Source organism: Castanea sativa, chromosome 9, assembly GCF_040712315.1.
Source record: "Castanea sativa cultivar Marrone di Chiusa Pesio chromosome 9, ASM4071231v1".
NCBI classification, from domain to species: Eukaryota; Viridiplantae; Streptophyta; class Magnoliopsida; order Fagales; family Fagaceae; genus Castanea; species Castanea sativa.
The window spans coordinates 43017818-43037389 of record NC_134021.1 but is presented as its reverse complement, the minus strand read 5'-3'; the positions used below and the strand labels follow the sequence as shown (position 1 = coordinate 43037389).

The following is a 19572-nucleotide window of genomic DNA, read 5'->3' as shown; positions in this document are numbered from 1 at the left end:
TTTTAATTGTTCAATCAATCAGAATTAATTTAAATTAATCGTGTGTGGTCGACTCTACCTAAACACAATGCATATGGATCGTGCAAACGTGATCATGCGATATCTTTCGATCCGATGGTTCGATTTAGAAATTAGACCCGCCGTTGTGATCGTTAGAATCTCAAGATCATTGTATGATATGCAATGAATGAATTGATGCATGCAATGCAAGAACAAATTGATGCATGTGATGCAAAATACAAATGATGCATGTAATGCAAGAATGATTTTTATTACATGGATGGTCACTCCAGTCATCTTCCTTAATTAAATTATGGGTGCAAAATCAAGTGTCTACACCCAGATGGAGCATCGAATAGGAATAGCCATGATTTGTGAAATTCATCTACCTAATTTTTTTCTTGTAAATCTCAAATTTTAAAAACTAAACCAAGGAAAATGCTAGAATTGGATTACATTTTCCTTAGTTTCTCGATATCAATCGGTGGCCAATTTTACAGCTTCGACACCATTCTGATGGATTCTCGCCGTCTGTTGCCAAGGGTGTTGTTGAATGGGCGGTGATTTCCAAGTTTAGCAAGGATCGTGGAGAAGGATTTGGGTTTGAGAAGAAGAGAGAAAAATTATGTTTTGATGTGGCTTCCTTTTGACCCTTAGATTTTTTATTAGCCACGTGTTTCTCATTAGTGTAAAAATGAGAGATTTTTTATTAGATTTTTTTAACGAGAGGGGAGCCGGTACCAATTTTTTTAGCTATTTAGCACCACAAAAGCTACTTTATCTACTCATTTTACAAAACATTCTGCAGCAGTGGATTTATTTTAGCTTTCAACATAATAAAATAATATAAATATCACAATAAAATAATATATCTACTAAAATAAAAGAATACATCTAACCACCGCTACCGCCACCACCACTTCATACAGCCCACCACCACCACCACCCTGCTCACAGTCTACTCCTACTACCACCATAACCACCAAAATCAGCCCATAACTACCCAAGAAAATCAACCCACAACCATAAAAATAAAACCCACAGAGCTATGATCACAGACCTAACAATCCGAAACCAGAAAAATTCCAAGAACCCAAAAAAATTCCTGCAAAAAGGAGTGAACGGAGAGTGGAAGGCTTCGGCAAAGAGTGGATCGGCTGGTGAGGAGTGAACGGAGTTGGGTCAGCGAGTGGGTTGGCCAATGAGAGTTTTTGCTTTGTGGAGATGGGTCAATGGCAAAGCTTCGAAAATGGTGAGCTTTGGAGAAATGGCAAAAACGAGAAAAAGGTAAAAAAATGAGGGAAAGGCCAGCGAGAGTCTGAGCTTGAGAGTTGATTTGAGGAGAGAGAGAGAGAATGAGAGTGGCGGGCAGAAAGAGAAAAGAAATAAAGAATTAAAAAATAAGTAAAAAGTATTATTTTAATATGTGTAGGAATTAAAAAAATATTTTAAAGTTTTAGCTTTACCTTCTGTACGGCGCCAAAAGTAGCTTCATGCGGAGGCTTAAAGCTAAATTTTGTTAGCTTTAAAGACATTGATGCAGCACATTTTTTTTGTTTTGTTTTGGTGAAGCTAAAATAGCTATATAGCTATTTATCTTCATTGTTATGAATGCTCTTACACAGTATTCGACTGATTTAACTGAGCTTGTTATGGTACCCAACAAGTGTTTATGTCTGGTTCGTGGGATTTTTTTTTTGGCAGAATAACATCCATTTTCAAACAATTTCATTAGTTAACAACATTCCTAAATTATTTAGTATACCAACATCTTGAGTTTCTTAGACTCGAGTTCACTGTATCAAATCGAGTATAAAAGAACTTGAGTTCTACGAGGAAAAGTGGAATTTTGAATCCGTTAAAGCATTTATATGTTGGCGTTCCTAAAATTTCTTCTTATTTTAGGTTAAGAATTGACTTTTATTATTTTAGCTAACTCCTTTTTAAAACACTCACAGTTCCTTTTTCTATTAAAGTATTAGATTTTTTAAATTACATTTTGTTATTTCTCCCCCTTTTTAAAACACAAAAAGGAATAAAATAAATGTTTCGGAAATGTTCAATACTTCCTTTAATATGTAAAAAATGCTGTAACAATTTGTTATTTTGGGGATGTGTAAATTATTTTAGGAAATAAGTAAGGAGGCCAATATGAAGGTTCGTTACTTCTTTTGGAATTCATTTCCTAAATTCTATCTCTTAACCATTTTTAGGGAGGCTAATGTGAATGGTCTTATAAATGTTCTTACAAATTGTTATTCTTTCTCGGAATGGTTTATCACTTTTTAACTCATTAGCTTCTAGCTGGCCCTGCCCTCTCTACTTTATCTTTTTCCTTTTTTTATTCAACGGATTTTGGGCCTCTTCTTAAATCAGTGGAGGGCTTTCCAACCCTAAAGGCCTAAATTGCCCATTTGATTTTTTTTAGTAAGATTTTTGCCAACCAGGGTTTGCTTGGTGTAGATTAGGGCCTTGGGTTTTGAGGCAGAGCATCATGGGCTTCAAGCCCGACCCATGAGATGAAAGAATGTGGGCTCTTGGGCTCAAAAGGTGAAGTAATAGATTTTTGGGCTATTAAGTCCATTCTGTGTGGTAAGGAAATTTGGACTCTCATGCCTACCTTGTGTTGTAATGGATTTTGGGTTTGGAGCCCGTTTTGAATTGCAGTGAGCTTCAGGCCCAATCCTTTAGAGATTTGGAGATTGGGCAAAAGGCCTACTCAAGTAGGCCTAAAAACACCCAATGAGACTGTTGTGTGGCACATGAAAAACACACTATCTTTTACCCTTAATCTCCTTTTAAGATGAAGAATATAATACAAAAATAAATATCAACAGAAAAGCACCTGGGCTCTTGGCATTATTGAAGAATGAACAGTAAGGTAACAACACTATTTTTATGCATAAAGAAGTTCATTCGAAAAGTAATTTATTTATTTTTGGATACAAGTAAAGCACAAATACAAAGTCTGAGAACAACATAAACATCACCAGCAAACTATGCCCTCCCAGGTTATATTAATATAATCTGAAACAGCATTAAACTAATTCAACAACCCATTCCAATATTCTCTATCTACATACTTAAGTACATTACCAAACTCACTCCTTAGTACCCTTATGACTATGAAAACAGGTTCCAATCTCCAGTTTATGCAATCATCTTCAAGGAGCTTTTGCAAGAAGTTTTTATTCTGCATCACCACAATGGCACTATGAAGTCCCTTTCTCTAATTGCCATCATCGGTTCTCTAAGTGAAATGAAAGTTGCTTCACTTTTACATGACATAGTTAGCAATCCATAATCCGCTTATTCCCTGATCTGTCCCTGCACTTAAAAGCACATTCACCAAACTTTCTCCTATTAGAATAGACACCTGCCAGAAAACAAAACTACTTGCCATCCTACACAGTGGCCAAAATTGTAAAAATCTCTTTCACTAATCACTGCTTTTTATTGAACTCTGCAATTCATCATCAAAATTCTAGTACTTCCATGCAGTTAACCATTCACTTTCAGCTAAACTCTACCACAACTTTAGGTTGAGCTTAAACCATCTAGAATTCAAAAAAAACCTTTGCCCCTAAAAACCATATATAAACTATAAAACACCCACTATCACAGCCACAATAGCTGCATTATAAAATTTTTTTCAGAGAGAACATACAACCATCATACTAATCACAACCTTTCTGATTGGGTCTGATTGGGTTTGCTAAGAATCCATTCTAATACCACACACTGAAGCAAACCAAATTTGGACAAGAGAAAAACAAAGGTTCCACAGTTTCCTCATATTTACCACACATCACATGTGAATCAGAAAATACAACTTTTCTTCTACTTAGTTCAGACTTCACAGGAAAAGATTATTAATTATCTTCCACAGAAAAATGTGGCAATTAAAAGTTTCCTAACGAGAGGATACTTAAGACAAAATCTGTCACGATCAATTAGACCTGCAACAGTTTGCACAGAAACTCTCATCTCCCAATCTACCTTGTCCTTCATCATAAACCAAGGATGATTCAGTCAAAATGAAGTACCATCCCCAATACACCATTTATTTATTTATTTATTTTATTGGTTAATTACACAGGTACCCGATGAGTCTTACCTATAAACTTGCCCTCCAATCCATCTAACAGTTTTAAGGGGAGGAAGTGTCAGTTGAGCAAGAGATCATTGGCAACCCACGATCTCGCCATTAGGTTCAGTCAACAAGAAAGTATACCTTTCCAACCCTAAGAGTTAGAAGGCTTAACCTTGACAACACCTTAGACAACAGACAATTTAAAATATAAATAACTCCCCAGTTTTGCTTTGCTATCAAAGCCTTATTCAGAGGATCCATTTCTCTACATTCTAACAATCGTTCTTAGATGAAAAGCTAAAATACCAGTTTAATAAATAATTTTCCTGATCCCTTCATTATGACCTCAGAAAAAAAAATCCAAATCCTTCTATCAATATCTTTACAAATTGCATGATGCACTTTAAAGTTTGAAAAAGGGTAAACAGGCAATGAACTCAAAACAGTTTTGATTAAAGTTAATCTACCTACCTGAGACCACAAATTTTCCTTCCATCACTGTGGTTTTTGAGATATCTTTTCAACAACAGTTCTACAAAGCTCTGTTTTTTTCTGATCCATATCTAAGTTAGACCCAAATACTTACTAGGTCCATCATCTTTTTTTACCTTAAGAAGAGCCAACGGGGTTTATATCCTGTTCAGGAGTGTTAGGACTGAAAAACACCTCAGATTTTTCAAAATTACAATTTGTCCAGAAAGGTCACAAAAACACTTCAAAATTTCAGAACACTTTCTTGCATATCATTAGTACCTTGAACAAAAATAATGCTATCATCTGCAAACATGAGATGAGAACTAGAGTTGCAATCCTTACTCCTTTAATAACATCCTGAAACAGTCCCTCCATTAAGGCCAGAGACAAGGGATTAAGGTGAAAGTGGATACCTTATGCCACATTGAGGGAAAAATTTTTACCTGGGTAACCATTCATTAGAATCCGATAAGAAACTGAGCAGATGCATTGCTAAATCAAATTGATCTAATGAGGACTAAAATTAAAATTTTCCAGCACAACCAAAATGAGGTCCCAGCTAAGTCTATCATTGAAAGAATATTTGTGAATAAGAACAATGACATAGTGAGCAGAAAGTCTTACTCCTCACTGCAAAGTTTGGCCTCCACAGAGAGAGTGATTTTTAAAATTAAAAAATATAATTAAAAAAAAAATCAAGCAGTCTATTTGATAAAAAGCTGTAAGATGAAGGTTGGAAGTGCAGGGGAGACTATTAATCATCTACTCTTGCATTGCCCGATAGCCAGAGTGTTGGGGAGTATGGTGTTCGTACTCTTTCGGGTATCTTGGGTTATGCCCAAGGAAGTTGTGGAGCTTACTGCTAGCTGGCCAGGAAAATTCAGAAAACGTAGAAATGGGGTTATTTGGAACTTGGTTCCTCACTGTTTGATGTGGGGCATTTGGAGGGAGAGCAATGCCCAGATTTTTGAAGGCACCGAAAGAGCAATTCATGAGCTGAAAATGACCTTCTTACAGACTTTTCTTGGGTGGACAAATGCATCCAGCGTTTCCTTTTTTACTTCCTTGACTGATTTGCTTGATAGTTGTAGCTTTTGTAATTTTTAGTTTCTATTTGTTCTCTCATTTTCCTCAATACACGTCCTATGTGCTTTGGTTTTTGTTTTGTACTGTCCTCTTTTTCTATCAATGAAGCTTATTTACTTATCAAAAAAAAGAAGATTGGAAGTGATAGCACAAACAAATGTGCACAAAGAGTCACACTTGAAATTGACTTCAGTTGTACTTCACAACCAAAACAAAACATTTGAAAGTGTAGCCAAAGACAACAACAAAAAACTATTACGAGTTAAGGCTTGTATCATCCATCAACATGCTCACAGTAATACAACCCTAGCAGTTAGTAAATGGAATTTGAGAAAAAGTATATATCCTTGAGCGTTCAATGTTACTTATTTGTAGGGTACTAGCCCTTCCTCAACAATAATTGATCACTCATGTACTGTTTTTATTCATAACACCAATATCTTCATTCTTAAATTGCTTAAGGCAAATCTTTAACCATTCTCAAAAAGATACTCTTTAACCATCCTTAAATCTTTAACACCAATATCTTTCTTAAATTTCTTTATCCTAAAGAATAAAGTAAAAACATAAGCACCTTAAAAGATGAAATTGTTTTTAGCATTATAAATCAATGAAAGAGTTGTTAGCTTAGTTTCTTGGTCGTTATTTTTTGGGACTAGTTTTAGGATTTCAGGTTGAGTTCCACCTTTAACTTGCATGTCTAATGTCTATAAGGAAATGCTTCCCATTCCTACAGCCTATTGCTGCCCACAAGTATAGTAGTTATAAGTTGCTGTCTTCTATTTGCCTAGTTTTCCTCTTTATTTTTTCCACCGATGTTGGTATTTTGCTTCTACTTAATACAATTGTGTAATAGAAAATACTAACTCATTCACAACTCACAAGAGATTAAGAGAGGGAAAAGAAATATAATGGAGTCAACAAAAAAATACATCCAAGCATAAGTACTTTATTGGAACTAAAAAAAATTAATGCAAATCATGCTAAGGAAGGAAAGATTAAAAAATAAAAAAGATTCCAGAAGAGGAGTATAAACAGGTCATTTCAATTCTTAATCACCAAAAGCAAGCAATGCTTGCTGGTGAACTGCTTTCTCAATTAATGTTGCTCTGTAAATGCAGAAGAAAATTTTTAGCATAAACAGATCAAACTTGACCAAATAAGAAACTTATTAGATGAATAATTAACAAGAACAAGAACATTTAGTATGAGTTTGAAAACATGAAGTTAAAAGGGATCACCTGTCACAATAAAATTGCCAGCAAAGAAAATTTGAGCACTTCTATGCATACATTGTAAATCAAAAGTGGCAGGAAACATGAAATTCTCTTTGATAAACAAGCTTGCTCAAATTTGATAACCAACATTAACCAAAATTTTTATTTTTAAAATTTTTTAATTTTTATTTTTATATATGAGAAATAAATGATTAATTTTAATAGAAAATTTGAAATGTGGATAATGAATGTATACATGCTATGTACTCAATTATCCTTTATAAGCTATTTATCCTAAAAATAAAGCCACTTAATTAAGGTAATCAATCATCAATAAGAAGAATTAATAGAGGTGTCATATTGAAAAGTATATATTCTTATCTAATGTATGATATGATCAATGCCAAGTATATATAAAGAACAAAAGTAAAAACCAGGGAAATAGAAGAAGCATGAAATGCATTTTACCTATTTCCTCAGTATGTATCTGCACTGTTGGCAGCTTTGTCAAGCAAAACTAGACTCTCCATATAATAATCAACAATAGTTTTCTCAAATCCAATAATCCTAAGATCCTTCATCTCTTGAGTCTCAAGATCCTGCGAAATGAGATGTCCTCCATCCAATTTTAATATAACCTCACCATTCCTTCGAAAACCTAGTGCCCTCGGTATGCTATCACCTACACCTAAGAAACCTTGACTAGAAAAAGGTAGACTTAAAACTTTAGTCCACGAGGACACAACACCATACTCTTTCATCACCCAGATATGGAGAAAGCCATTATCCTTTTGAAACAAGGCAATGGAATTCCTATATACAGAAATAGAACCGGACATCAGACGCGTATGACCTGGAAATTCTGGCAGGGGTATCTCATGGAAAACCTCCTCACCCAAATCGAAAACCAGAACAAAATTATGAAACTTTTTATCACTAACTCTAAATGCAACCCAATGCAGAGCCCCGTTGATAAATGTCTGTGGGTCACGCCGAAATAAAGCGCATATGGGAGCCAAACCAGTCCTAAGTATTCTCCATTGACCAGTGGAGAGTGTGTAAACCTCAACCTGGGGTCGAGACTTTTCAAGGTCAATACTTTCCAGCAAAGTCACAACCCTGACCACTTTATAATCTTTAGTTTTGGGATCAAATCCAAACCCAATAGAGGCGTCGAACCCACCATGCGTAGCGTAGGTCACATTGGGTGAAGGAAGTTTCAGAAACTTTCCAACACATGGGTTCCAAAGACATAAGCTATTGTTATGGGGATCAAGGTGGAAAACACTGGAAAGGAAGAGCAGGCCGTTACAAGTACCCACCACTCTGCATTTTCTGTTATGGGGATCAAGGTCAGGAGCATGGAAAGGGTAATCATACCTGGCGTGTTGAGTGAAATCAGCATCATCTTCGTTATGCAATGCGCAAAATTCTTTCTGATTCTCTGAGCGGAGGCTGAAGAAGAGGAGGTTTTGGTTTTTGTTGAGCGAGTGGTGGAGATAGGTGGAAATGAAAGTTGGGTTTTTGATTAGTGATTTCCATGCTTTTGAAACTGAGGTACAGATGATTATGGATTTGATGGGTAGGAAAACGAAAATATTGGTAAGAATCTCATTAGGTAAGGATTCCCATGGAATTATTAAGTTGGTGGTTGTGTTGTCTGACATTGCCGCTTCCCCAAAGAGAGAGACAAGGGTTTGAAGAGCTGTAGGAAGGTGTGGCGAAGCCGTTTTAGGGAAGAACAACCATGATCGCAGAGAGGGGGGGTTCAAGGTTGAGAGAGTAAAGAGGAAGTGTTTTTGTTACACGGTACTAGACTGATTTAACTGAGCTAGTTATGGTACCCAACAAGTGTTTATGTCTGGTATGTGGGATTTTTTTTTTTTTTTTTTTTTTTTAAATAACCCCCCATTTTCATTCGATCTTTTTTTAGTTAACAACGTTTCTAAAGTATTTAACAAACTAACTTCTTGAGTTTCTTAGAGCATTCACAGCAGTGGAGCTAAAAATTTAGCTTTTTAACTTCACAAAAAGTTACTTTATCTATTTTACCTATACATTTTACAAAATATGCTGTAGCAGTGGATCTATTTTAACTTTCAACATAATAAAATAATATAAACCTCACAATAAAATAATATATCTACTACAATAAAATAATATATTCATTACAATAAATAACAATCACAACCAACCGCAACCGCTATCACTACCACTACCACTACCACCACCGCCACCGACTCTTCCACCGCCACCCACCGTCACCGCCGCCACCGCCGCCACGTAATAGAATAATATATTCTCTACAATAAACAACAATCACAGCCACTGTCATCACCATTGTACTACCACCACCGCCATTGCAACTGCCACCACCACTACAACCGCCACCATCAAAAAAATTATTTTTTTCTCACCAATATTAAATAGTAATAATTTACCGCTTAAAATTTATTACAAAAATATTATAAAACATTATTTAATTTTAATTTCTTATTATTCTTTATTTTATTTATCTTATTTGTTGGTTTCATCCAAATCCACGTATTTTTTTTTTCCTCTTTGTTTGCTTCATTTCTTCAATCCTCTGAACTTTTCTTTCTGAAAGTGAATGAGAGACAAAGAGAGGCACGGTGATAAAAGAAAGGAAAAAAAATGGAGCAAAACCCAGAAGGATCGGCGGTGAGCTCAGAAGGATCGACGGTGAGCTCAGAAGGATCGGCGGTCAAACTCAACCAAAAACCCAGATCAAACTCATAAGGATCGGCGGCGTGGGTCTGAGATAATCGGCGGCTTGGAGGGTCGGTGACGGTGTGGGTTTGAGAGCTTGGGACGGAGTGGGTCTTAGTTGATCGGCGGTGGGTCTTACCAGGTGGAACGGTGACGTTGAAGACGGCAAGGTCCGGCGGCGGCGAGCTTCAGAGAGTTGAGAGCTTCGACGGCGTGGGCTGAGGTTGATCGGCGGTGAGCTTGAGAGAGTTGAGACGGCGTCGGCGTGGGTCGGCAGCGAGCTTCAGAGAGTGACTGTGAAGAGAAAGTGAAGGAGAGAGTGAAATGGAGAGACTTCCGGAGTGACTGAAGAGAGAAGACGGCGTCGGCGGCGGTGGCGGTGAGCTTCAGAGAAGGCGGTGAGCTTCAGAGAGGGCTGTGAAGAGAAAGAGAAGGAGAGACTGAAATGGAGAGGCTTTCCGGAGTGTATGAAGAGAAGAGGGATAGCGTGAAATGAAAAAAGGTAAAGAGTCTGATAATGTTTTTTAATCCTGCCCGGAATAAAATACTATTTTTTTTTTATAACTTTCAGCTACAGTGCTCATGTATTGATACATGAGCACTGTAGCGCAAAGCTAAAAAATTTTAGCTTTGCCTCCACTGCTGCGTATGGGATTTTGTGGTTTGAGTGGAGCTAAAATAGCAATATAGCTATTTAGCTCCACTGCTGTGAATGCTCTTAGACTTGAATTCACTATAGCAAATTGAGCATAAAAGATCTTGAGTTCTACGAGGAACTCAAGCTCATGAGACTTGAGTTTCTTACAACCCAGTTCCTTCTTCAACCTTCAGTTCCTACATTACCAATTCCATCAAAACCTTCCTCAGAGGTTCGATCTTCCTCACAGATCCAGTGGCAACTCCAGGTATTTTGTCCAAGGTATTCCTCAAGAAGTATAAATTACATAATCATATTTCTTTACCTTTAGGTTTGATTCAATGTGATTAATTTCGTTCCGTTTCGGCCGGAAAATACTGTGTTGGAAAATACTGTGTTGGTAAACAAGTTGGAACAGTAATCCACCCTATTTCACTTTGAAAAAATTTCGGGTCATTCCAGTCTGTTTTGGGTGTTTTGGGACGTTCTGGTAAATATCGGCTAAAATCCAAGATTTGGCCGGCATGAAGTTTGTGCTTAAAAAAAAATGTTCTTAGAACCAAAACAAATTTGCATTCTGTATATCGAAAAACTTCAAAAGGAAAAAAAAAAAATGAAATGAACAAACGTACTCGTACAGCTAAAAAAAATCGTATTGAGAAATTTGAAACTCAAAACTTGAGAAGAGACACTGCCGCACTGGTATTGGTAAAAGACATTGAAGTTACGAACAAGGAGAAAGACAAAACGTAAATGTAAAAGTGTAGATGAAGATGTAATAAAATTTAAAATGTAGATGTAAAAGTGTTTGGGAACTGCTTATTTTGCTTAAACTGAATTTTTTGTTGTTGAAAATATTGTAGATAAAGGTAAAAATCAGCTGAAGTAGTACAGTGAGGTTCATGAATAGTACTAAAAAGTGCAATAGGGTACATAATAGTAGTAAAAATAAACTGAATAGTAAAATAAGCTGGTTAAAAATAATTTATCCAAACACACACGAGAAATGTAGAAATTGAGGAGACAGAAAACATGTGTGGTTAAGAATAAACAAGAGAAAAAATTAAAAATGAGAAGTAATATATGTCTAGTGAGAAAAAATAATAATTAAAAATAATAAAAGGTTGGAAATTGTGTTGTATTGGGCAGTGTGTTTAGTCAAAGAATCAAGCCACTTCCCAGCCTTTAGTAGTTTTATTATAATTTTTTTTTTCAGATTTTAGTTCAATTTTTTTTTTCTTTTTGCTTGAAAAACCGCAATATATTGTTAAGTTACTCAAATTATGGACCAAAATTTAATTTTATTGGCATAAAAAAAATCATGGTGATCCCAAAATTTTTTTTAAAGGTAAATAAATATAAAATTTTAAATTCTTATTATATAAAATTTTTTATTCTAGATCAGGGTGGTCCTAGGACCACCTTGGCCATAAGGTGGCGCTGCCACTGCACATATCTGCTCACATGTCTAATCTTCCTCACAAATCAGATCTGATCCAAGCAAAATCTCCACCACCTCATACCGGTACGATCAAAACCTTTCTCATAGGTCCTTATAAATATCTCACCAACAAAACCAAACCAAAAAAATACACAAAGCCAATCGCGCCACCACCTCATCTCGATCGAAGCCTACAAACCCAAACCCAAACCCAACAATCGCGCCACTACCTCATCCTGATCAGAACCTACAAATCCAAACCCAACAATTGCACCACCACCTCATTCCGATTGGAACTTGCAAACCTAAATGCAACAAATGCTATTCATTTAAATTGGAGGTGAGCTCTGGTGGGGAATAAGAGATATGAACAAGACAGAAACCTCGGTGATGGGCTTCGGCCATGGAGGCCTAATTTGGGCTTTGGTGTAGAGAAAAAACCAAAGAGAAGAAGGTTCAGAGAGAGAAGAAGAAATCAGAAAGAAGAAAGAAATAGGTTTGAGTTTTTTATTTTTATTTTTTGGGTTTCTTTTAAGGAACTCGAGTCTATGAGACTCAATTTCCATTGCCAGAACGTGAAACTTGAGTTTGTTAGGCTTGAGTTGCTATAGTGAACTTGAGTCTAAAAGACTCGAGATATTAGTTTGCTAAATAATTTGAAAACATTGTTAACTAATGAAATTATTTAAAAATTGGTGTTATTTTGCAAAGAAATCCCTACTTTGTGGTAACACTGACAAAACAAAAAGGATAGAATTAGATATGGGTTGGTGCTAAAGATGCCTCTTTTTTTTTGGCTACTGTGAGAGACAGATAATGGTGAAAGAGAGTAAGAGTCTAAGAGAGACCTTTTATTTATTTACAATGGATTACAATCCATCTTTAAAAAATGCAAAATATAATAAAAACATTAGTTATTTTTACTTGTCTAATTCTAGCTATGGAAAAAAAAAATGAATGAAGAGGATTTAAACTCATGTTTGATAGATAATTTTGACAAAAATATTCTTTTCAGTTTTGAAATATTATCTATATTCTATTTTTGTACTTAAAGTTTAAAAGGTTCTATTTTTGTTCTTGTGACAGATCTTAAACAATTTGTTAAGTATTTATAATTGACCGAAAAAAATTTGGCGGACAAAGGCTTGGATGTATTTCCATTCTTGAAAATTTTATTGTCCCTCATCTATCTATTTTTGTTAGATTTTTTGTCGGTGTGTGTAACATCATATCATATTATATATTATATATATAATAAAAATTGGGCTTAGACGCTATGGTTGCGCCATGTGGCTTCACCAAATTGCAGAAATTTTATTAAATTTTTAGATTTTTAAAGAACTAAAAAGGAATACTATAGACTTTAATTCATTCTTATCATTAAATAAAATTTGATTAACATTATTTTTTTATTTGTTAGGATATATTTCTTAAATTAACGGATAATATTTAACATACAAAATTTAATTTAGATAATATTTATTATCTAATTAACATTATTTTTTTTATTTGTTAGGATATATTTTTTAAATTAGGGGTAATATTCAACATACAAAAATTTAATTTAGATAATATTTATCATCTAAATTTTCAAAGTTTTAATATTATTAAATTAATATTATTTTACTAGAATATCAAGCTACAAAACTTGATTATTAAGGGATAAGCACAATTTAAATTCTTCAAGAGGTGATTAATATAAATCTTTCCAATATATATATATATATATATATATATATATATATATATCTCCAATAATTTGATAATCTCCATCTATTCCAAAATACAATTTAAATTAATGGAGATATATATTGTTTTTTGGAATAGATGGAGATTATCAAATTATTGGAGATATATATATATATAAATATATATATATATATATATATATATATATATATATACACACACACACATCATATCATACCATATATAATAAAAGTTGGGCTTAGATGTCGTGGTTGTACCATGTGACTTCACCAAATTGCAGAAATTTTATTAAATTTTTAGATTTTTAAAGAACTAAAAAGAAATAGTATAGACTCTAATTCATTCTTATCATTAAATAAAATTTGATTAACATTATTTTTTTTATTTGTTAGGATATATTTCTTAAATTAAGGGATAATATTTAACATACAAAAATTTAATTTAAATAATATTTATCATCTAATTAACATTGTTTTTTATTTATTTGTTAGGATATATTTCTTAAATTAGGGGATAATATTCAACATACAAAAATTTAATTTAGATAATATTTATCATCTAAATTTTCAAAATTTTAATATTATTAAATTAATATTATTTTATCAGAATATCAAGCTACAAAACTTGATTATTAAGGGATAAACACAATCCAAATTCTTCAAGAGGTGATTAATATAAATCTATCTCAAGAAACAGTATATATCTTCAATAATTTGATAATCTCCATCTATTCATATGACCTTTTTTTAATTCCAATTTTTATGGGATAAAACAAACACATTGATTGGATATCTTTAATTTCAATAAGATTAAATGGATTATATTTCAAATGGAACTCTAACAATATATATAACCCTATATAACCTTTTTGGAGTGAAGCATATTTCAATATGTGAATGCCTAAACCCCATGACAATGCATGTATGCATTCTTTCATCTTTTACTATTATTATTATTATTATTATTATTATTATTATTATTATTATTATTATTATTATTATTATTATTATTATTATTTTCATTATTTTTATTTTCTTTAGTGTTATTATTGGCTTTTTGTCTTCATGTGATTTTAATTAATGAATTCAAAACATTCAAAGACATTGTCAAGTTTCTAAAGGCTCCTTCTTTGTTTTTGTATTTTGTTTTTATTAAATTGATTAGGTTTTGTGTATTGGTTGCCTTTTGTTTAAACTAATTTTCTTAGCTTTGATCTAATTTATATGCTTAGGGTTAGGGTCTTAGAATTAATGATTAAATATGGTTAGAGTTAATAGATTAATTTTAACAATTTTCTTATTTAATTTTTATGTCACATCAAATTATCAAGATGTTCTACACGTGTATTCTTGAACTATCAAGATTATATTAATTTTAGATTTATCAATTGTTTAGTACATTTTTAAAAATAATTATCAATAAAAAATTCAACTTGGAATTATCAATTTAATTTAGTTTTAGGAAGAAATCTTACCCCTTATTTTAGTGAGATAATTATTTACACTTGATAATTTTTTCTTTTTTCTTTATTGAATATATTAAAATATATAATTATTTATACATTTATGTTATAAGCTTTTTCATAAAACCGTGCAATGCATGAGCCTATAACTAGTAAAGTATATTTTAGGAATAAAAATATAATCAAGACCTTATACGATTTAAATTTTGTTCAAATGACTATCAACATCTTTACCAACTCTTTGAATTGAGAGCAACTAAGATGAACTAGAAAGATAGGCCATTATCTTATTATTGTAAAATCACTCTTTTTTTAGGGGCATTCCGATGCACCTTATCACAAACTGATTAGCATGGTATTGTCTGATTTGTGCCAAATAACCTATGCTTGTAACTCATATATATCTATATATATATTTAAAAGCTAAAGTGTAACATTTATTGTTACTACACTCCTGTTGAGCCACATTAGCGGCCAGATCATCTACATATTTCTCATTCTCTTCATTACTTCCAACCTTAACATCTATTTTACCTTTTCATCTCTCCACTACACTCAGCCTTAATTTCACTCTTCATCCATCGAGTGTCATTCTTGGAGATGTTAAACTTACTAGATTGTCATTCAAACACTTTAGCAAACTTCTGGGGCAGGGCCAAAGGCTCATGGAGGTTGCTTGCATTCATACACTCATTTTTCAATTGTACGGTAAAGTGAAGAAGCTCATGAAATATGTTAAAATATATTAGTAGCAACGTAATGTGTTATATTATGTTGTATATATGGATTCGGAAGGAGAAATATAGAATAGGAACACTGAGAACACGAGGGTTATGTGGTTCAGTCTTGTCGGCCTACATCCACGGAGGAATCTCTTAAGGGCTACATCTTTATTGTATAAGAGTGTAGTACAATAACCTATGTTACAATGAACCCTAACATGAATATATATAGGCGACTAAACCCTAGACTACTAGTACAAGCAGGATTGGACTTGGACCTATTATATTGGGCTAATATGTGTAATATATCTCTAACACCCTCCCTCAAACTCAAGGTGGAAGCTCGATGAAGGCTTGAGGTTGGATAAGCATAAGAAGATCCTTGAAGATGCCTTGAAGAATATCTTTGAAGAAACCACAATGAATAATATGTCAATTGATCAATTTTGGAGTTTCAAATAAAGAAACGGAGTCCAAAATTGGAATCTACGCGAAAACCTGAGTAAGATAAACAATTTCAAAAATTTTGACTTTTGGTCAATGGTTAACGCAAAAGTCAAACCCAAAAGGTCAAAGTCAACGGTTAGCGAAAGTCAACGGCACATGGTCCAGGTAGGTTTCGGGTTTTCGGGTTGGGTCACGTACTAGACAGTAGAGATGCTGACATGGATGTGCTTGCGTGGCTGCTAATGTGGAGTGATGACATCATCAGGTGACGTCAGATGACATCAGCGGCAGTTTTCGACGCGTGGCAGAAGCGTGCGATGTTCACCGGCATGTGGAGGAGGAGCCAGAAGCTAGGGAGGCGCGTGGAAGCACGTGTAATATCCGATGACCTCCAGATTTTACAAGTTTATAGATCGGCGGGCAACAAGGCCATCAATGAGGTGCGTGTAACCATAGAAGGATCAGAACCTGAGAAATCTACAGCGGCGCGTGGAGAAGTTGGTCGAAACGGCGTAAGCACGTGGAGGCGCGTGTAGCCTTCAGTGGAGACTGGACTTCTAGGTTTTTCTCGTGGGAGGCCGTGGGGCACGTCAGTGTGATTGGTTTTGCTCGGGATCGGAAGATCTGTCAATCTATGCCTTGAATTTGGCAGTTTGATCAGCAAAACTGACGAAATCCGAGTGTTCTAGGGGCTGTGGGCGTGACGTCGGTGACTGCTTTTGACAGTGACCACTGGATGAAGGCAAGGGTAGTGGAAGAACGCTAGAGATGTCCAAAGGAACTAGAAAGTCAGAGGAATGACTCTGATACTATGTTAATAATATAAAGTGAGAGAAAAAGACTGAATAGTTTGTATACTGATGTGTATATAACAATGTACAATAGAGAGCCTTATATAGGCTAGGTATGTGTGCAGTACAAGTAATATGAGTAAACTACAAGTACAGTATACTAAGCTAAATCCAATGGGCTAAACTAGTCTAAGCTATACACTAACATCCCCCTTAAACTCGAGGTATCATACATCTTATCACCATTATGTTGGATGGTCCCACTAGCTATCATGCATGGTCTCAGAATATGACTGTCTTCCTTAAGGGTCGTAAATTGTGGAGATATGTGACTGGTTCAATTCCTAAGCTAGTACCAAACCCTAAGTCCAAAGCCATAGCTGCTGAAGATGCCTCCAAGACTGCTATTGCAACGGATGATTATGAAGAACGCTTAGAGGAATGGGAGAGTATTCAGAGTAAGATCTTGTCTTGGTTTATCAATACCTCTATTCCTTCCATTCATAATCTTCTTCCTCATCTTGAGACTGCTGAGGCTGCTTGGAAATTTCTGGCCAATCGCTATAATTGTACTAATGATTCAAGCTTGGAGTTCCACATTGAATCAAAGCTTTATCAAATGGATGTGAAGAATGCTTTCCTCAATGGAGACCTTCAAGAAGAAGTGTACATGCAACCACCCCCTGACTATCCACACTAAGGCAATCAAGTTTGTCGCCTTCCCCGTGCTCTCTATGGCCTCAAGTAGGCTCCTTGAGCTTGGTTTGAAAAGTTTAGCTCAATTGTTGCTCAGCAGGGTTTTACTTTGAGTCCTCATGACACTGCTCTCTTTGTCCGAAGATCCTCTATTGGTATCACTCTTATTCTTCTTTATGTTGATGATATGATTATTACTAGAGATGATTCTGCAGGTATCCACTCTCTTAAGCACTTCCTTAGTCAGCATTTTGAGATGAAAGACCTAGGTACTCTCAGCTTTTTTCTTGGGCTTGAGGTTACCTCCTTCTCTAATGGATACTATCTTTCTCAAGCTAAATATGCTTCTGATCTGCTCTCCAAAGCTGGTATCACTGACAACAAGACTGTTTCCATTCCCTTAGAATACAATGCAAAGCTCACACCCTTGGATGGTGAACTTATATCTGATGCTACTTGCTATTGTCAGTTGGTTGGTAGTCTGATCTATCTCACTGTTACTCGTTTGGATATCTCACATGTCGTGGGTATGGTTAGTAAGTTCATGGATGCCCCTCGTTCTGTCCACTATGCTGCAGCTCTTCAGATTCTTCAATATGTCAAGGGCACACTTTATCATGGTCTCCATTATTCCTCTCAGTCTTCTCTCGAGCTTCATGCTTATTCAGATGCAGACTGGGCAGGTGATCCTACTGATCGATGCTCTATCACAGGTTTTTGTTTCTTGTTGGGTACTTCTCTTGTCTTGTGGAGTAGCAAAAAGCAGGATGTGGTTTCCTGTTCCAGTACTGAGGTTGAGTACCGTGCCCTTACTGACACCACCTACGAGCTTGTCTGGTTTTGCTGGCTCTTGGCTGACATGGATGCTCCACAGCCCACTGTCATTCCTCTTTATTGTGATAATCGTAGTACTATTTACATTGCTCATAATGATGTCTTCTATGAACGCACCAAGCACATTGAGATCGACTGCCACATCACTTGCCAGCATCTCAAGAAAGGATATCTCAAGTTGTTCTCCATCTTCTCTGCTGACCAGCTTGCTGATATCTTCACCAAGACTCACCCGCCGGGTCGTCTTCAAGATCTTATATCCAAATTCCAAACTCTAGTTGGCTTCCTCCTTGCCACCTCGAGTTTGAGGGGGGATGTTAGTGTATAGCTTAGACTAGTTTAGCCCATTGGGTTTAGCCCAGTATACAGTACTTGTAGTTTACTCATATTACTTGTACTGCACACATACCTAGCCTATATAAGGCTCTCTATTGTACATTGTTATATACACATCAATATACAGACTAATCAATCTTTTTCTCTCACTTTATATTATTAACAAAACACTCCAATCCTCTTCTCGCGTACATCTGTGTTGAGATCCAAATGGGAGACATCAGAATCTAGAGAAGTATTAGGGAGCCTTTGCCACTCTTTCAACCTCCATGCATTTTCTTTTTCAACCCAAAACCTCTCGTGAATCCAATCAGAAAGGCTAAGCAACCATATTTCATGTCTTCTTCCTTCTGTTGTAAAGCTGCATTCTTTTACAATTCAGAGACAACAAGGCCATCATCCTAGGATAAGAGATTCAACCCAACACAATTGTTGAGGAGGTGGATTAAAGCGAATAACGCAATTGACAAGATCCATCCAAATTTGCTTAACGATAATGAGCTCTTCTTGGTGGAGTTCCAGTACTTCAGGAGTCAAGTTAAACAAGGGACATGAGTGCCCCCATTGTCAAAAACATGGGACTCATGATAAAAAAAGGGCATCTCCTAAGAAAGGTGAAGAGCTAAAGACCATGTGGAAGAAAAAGTTGTCCATGATGGCATGCAAGGTGGTATAAAGGAACACAACACTAAGGAGTACAAGAGATCATGGAAAAAAGAAAGCAAGTCACTCTTAAGATCTATCTCACCGGCCACAACAGCATCTAGTGCCCTATCTTTCACCCATCTCAACTTTACATAAACAAGACCACACTTCTGCTCATAATTAAATTCTTTCTTTCATCCCTTGACTAAACCAAACCATCCAGCCATACCAAAAAACACGCATTTCACCAT

The 19572-nt window shown here is 35.2% G+C and overlaps 1 protein-coding gene and 1 pseudogene across 2 annotated transcripts; both read right to left on the bottom strand.

Annotated features, from left to right (window-relative positions):
- Positions 1-2904: 2904 nt before the first annotated feature.
- Positions 2905-8701, bottom strand: LOC142610628 (F-box protein At3g07870-like). Of its 2 annotated transcripts, none has more exons than XM_075782493.1 (2): positions 7339-8701; positions 2905-3332 (listed from the first exon to the last, which is right to left on the bottom strand). In XM_075782493.1, the coding sequence occupies exon 1, from the start codon at positions 8535-8537 to the stop codon at positions 7347-7349; it is 1191 nt and encodes a 396-aa protein (XP_075638608.1). In that variant the 5' UTR covers positions 8538-8701; the 3' UTR covers positions 2905-3332; positions 7339-7346. The 2 variants fall into 2 exon arrangements, with proteins under 2 accessions (XP_075638608.1, XP_075638607.1); XM_075782492.1 differs by having other exon boundaries at positions 2905-3327.
- A 6769-nt stretch (positions 8702-15470) lies between these two features.
- Positions 15471-19572, bottom strand: LOC142610025 (protein WHAT'S THIS FACTOR 9, mitochondrial-like; annotated as a pseudogene).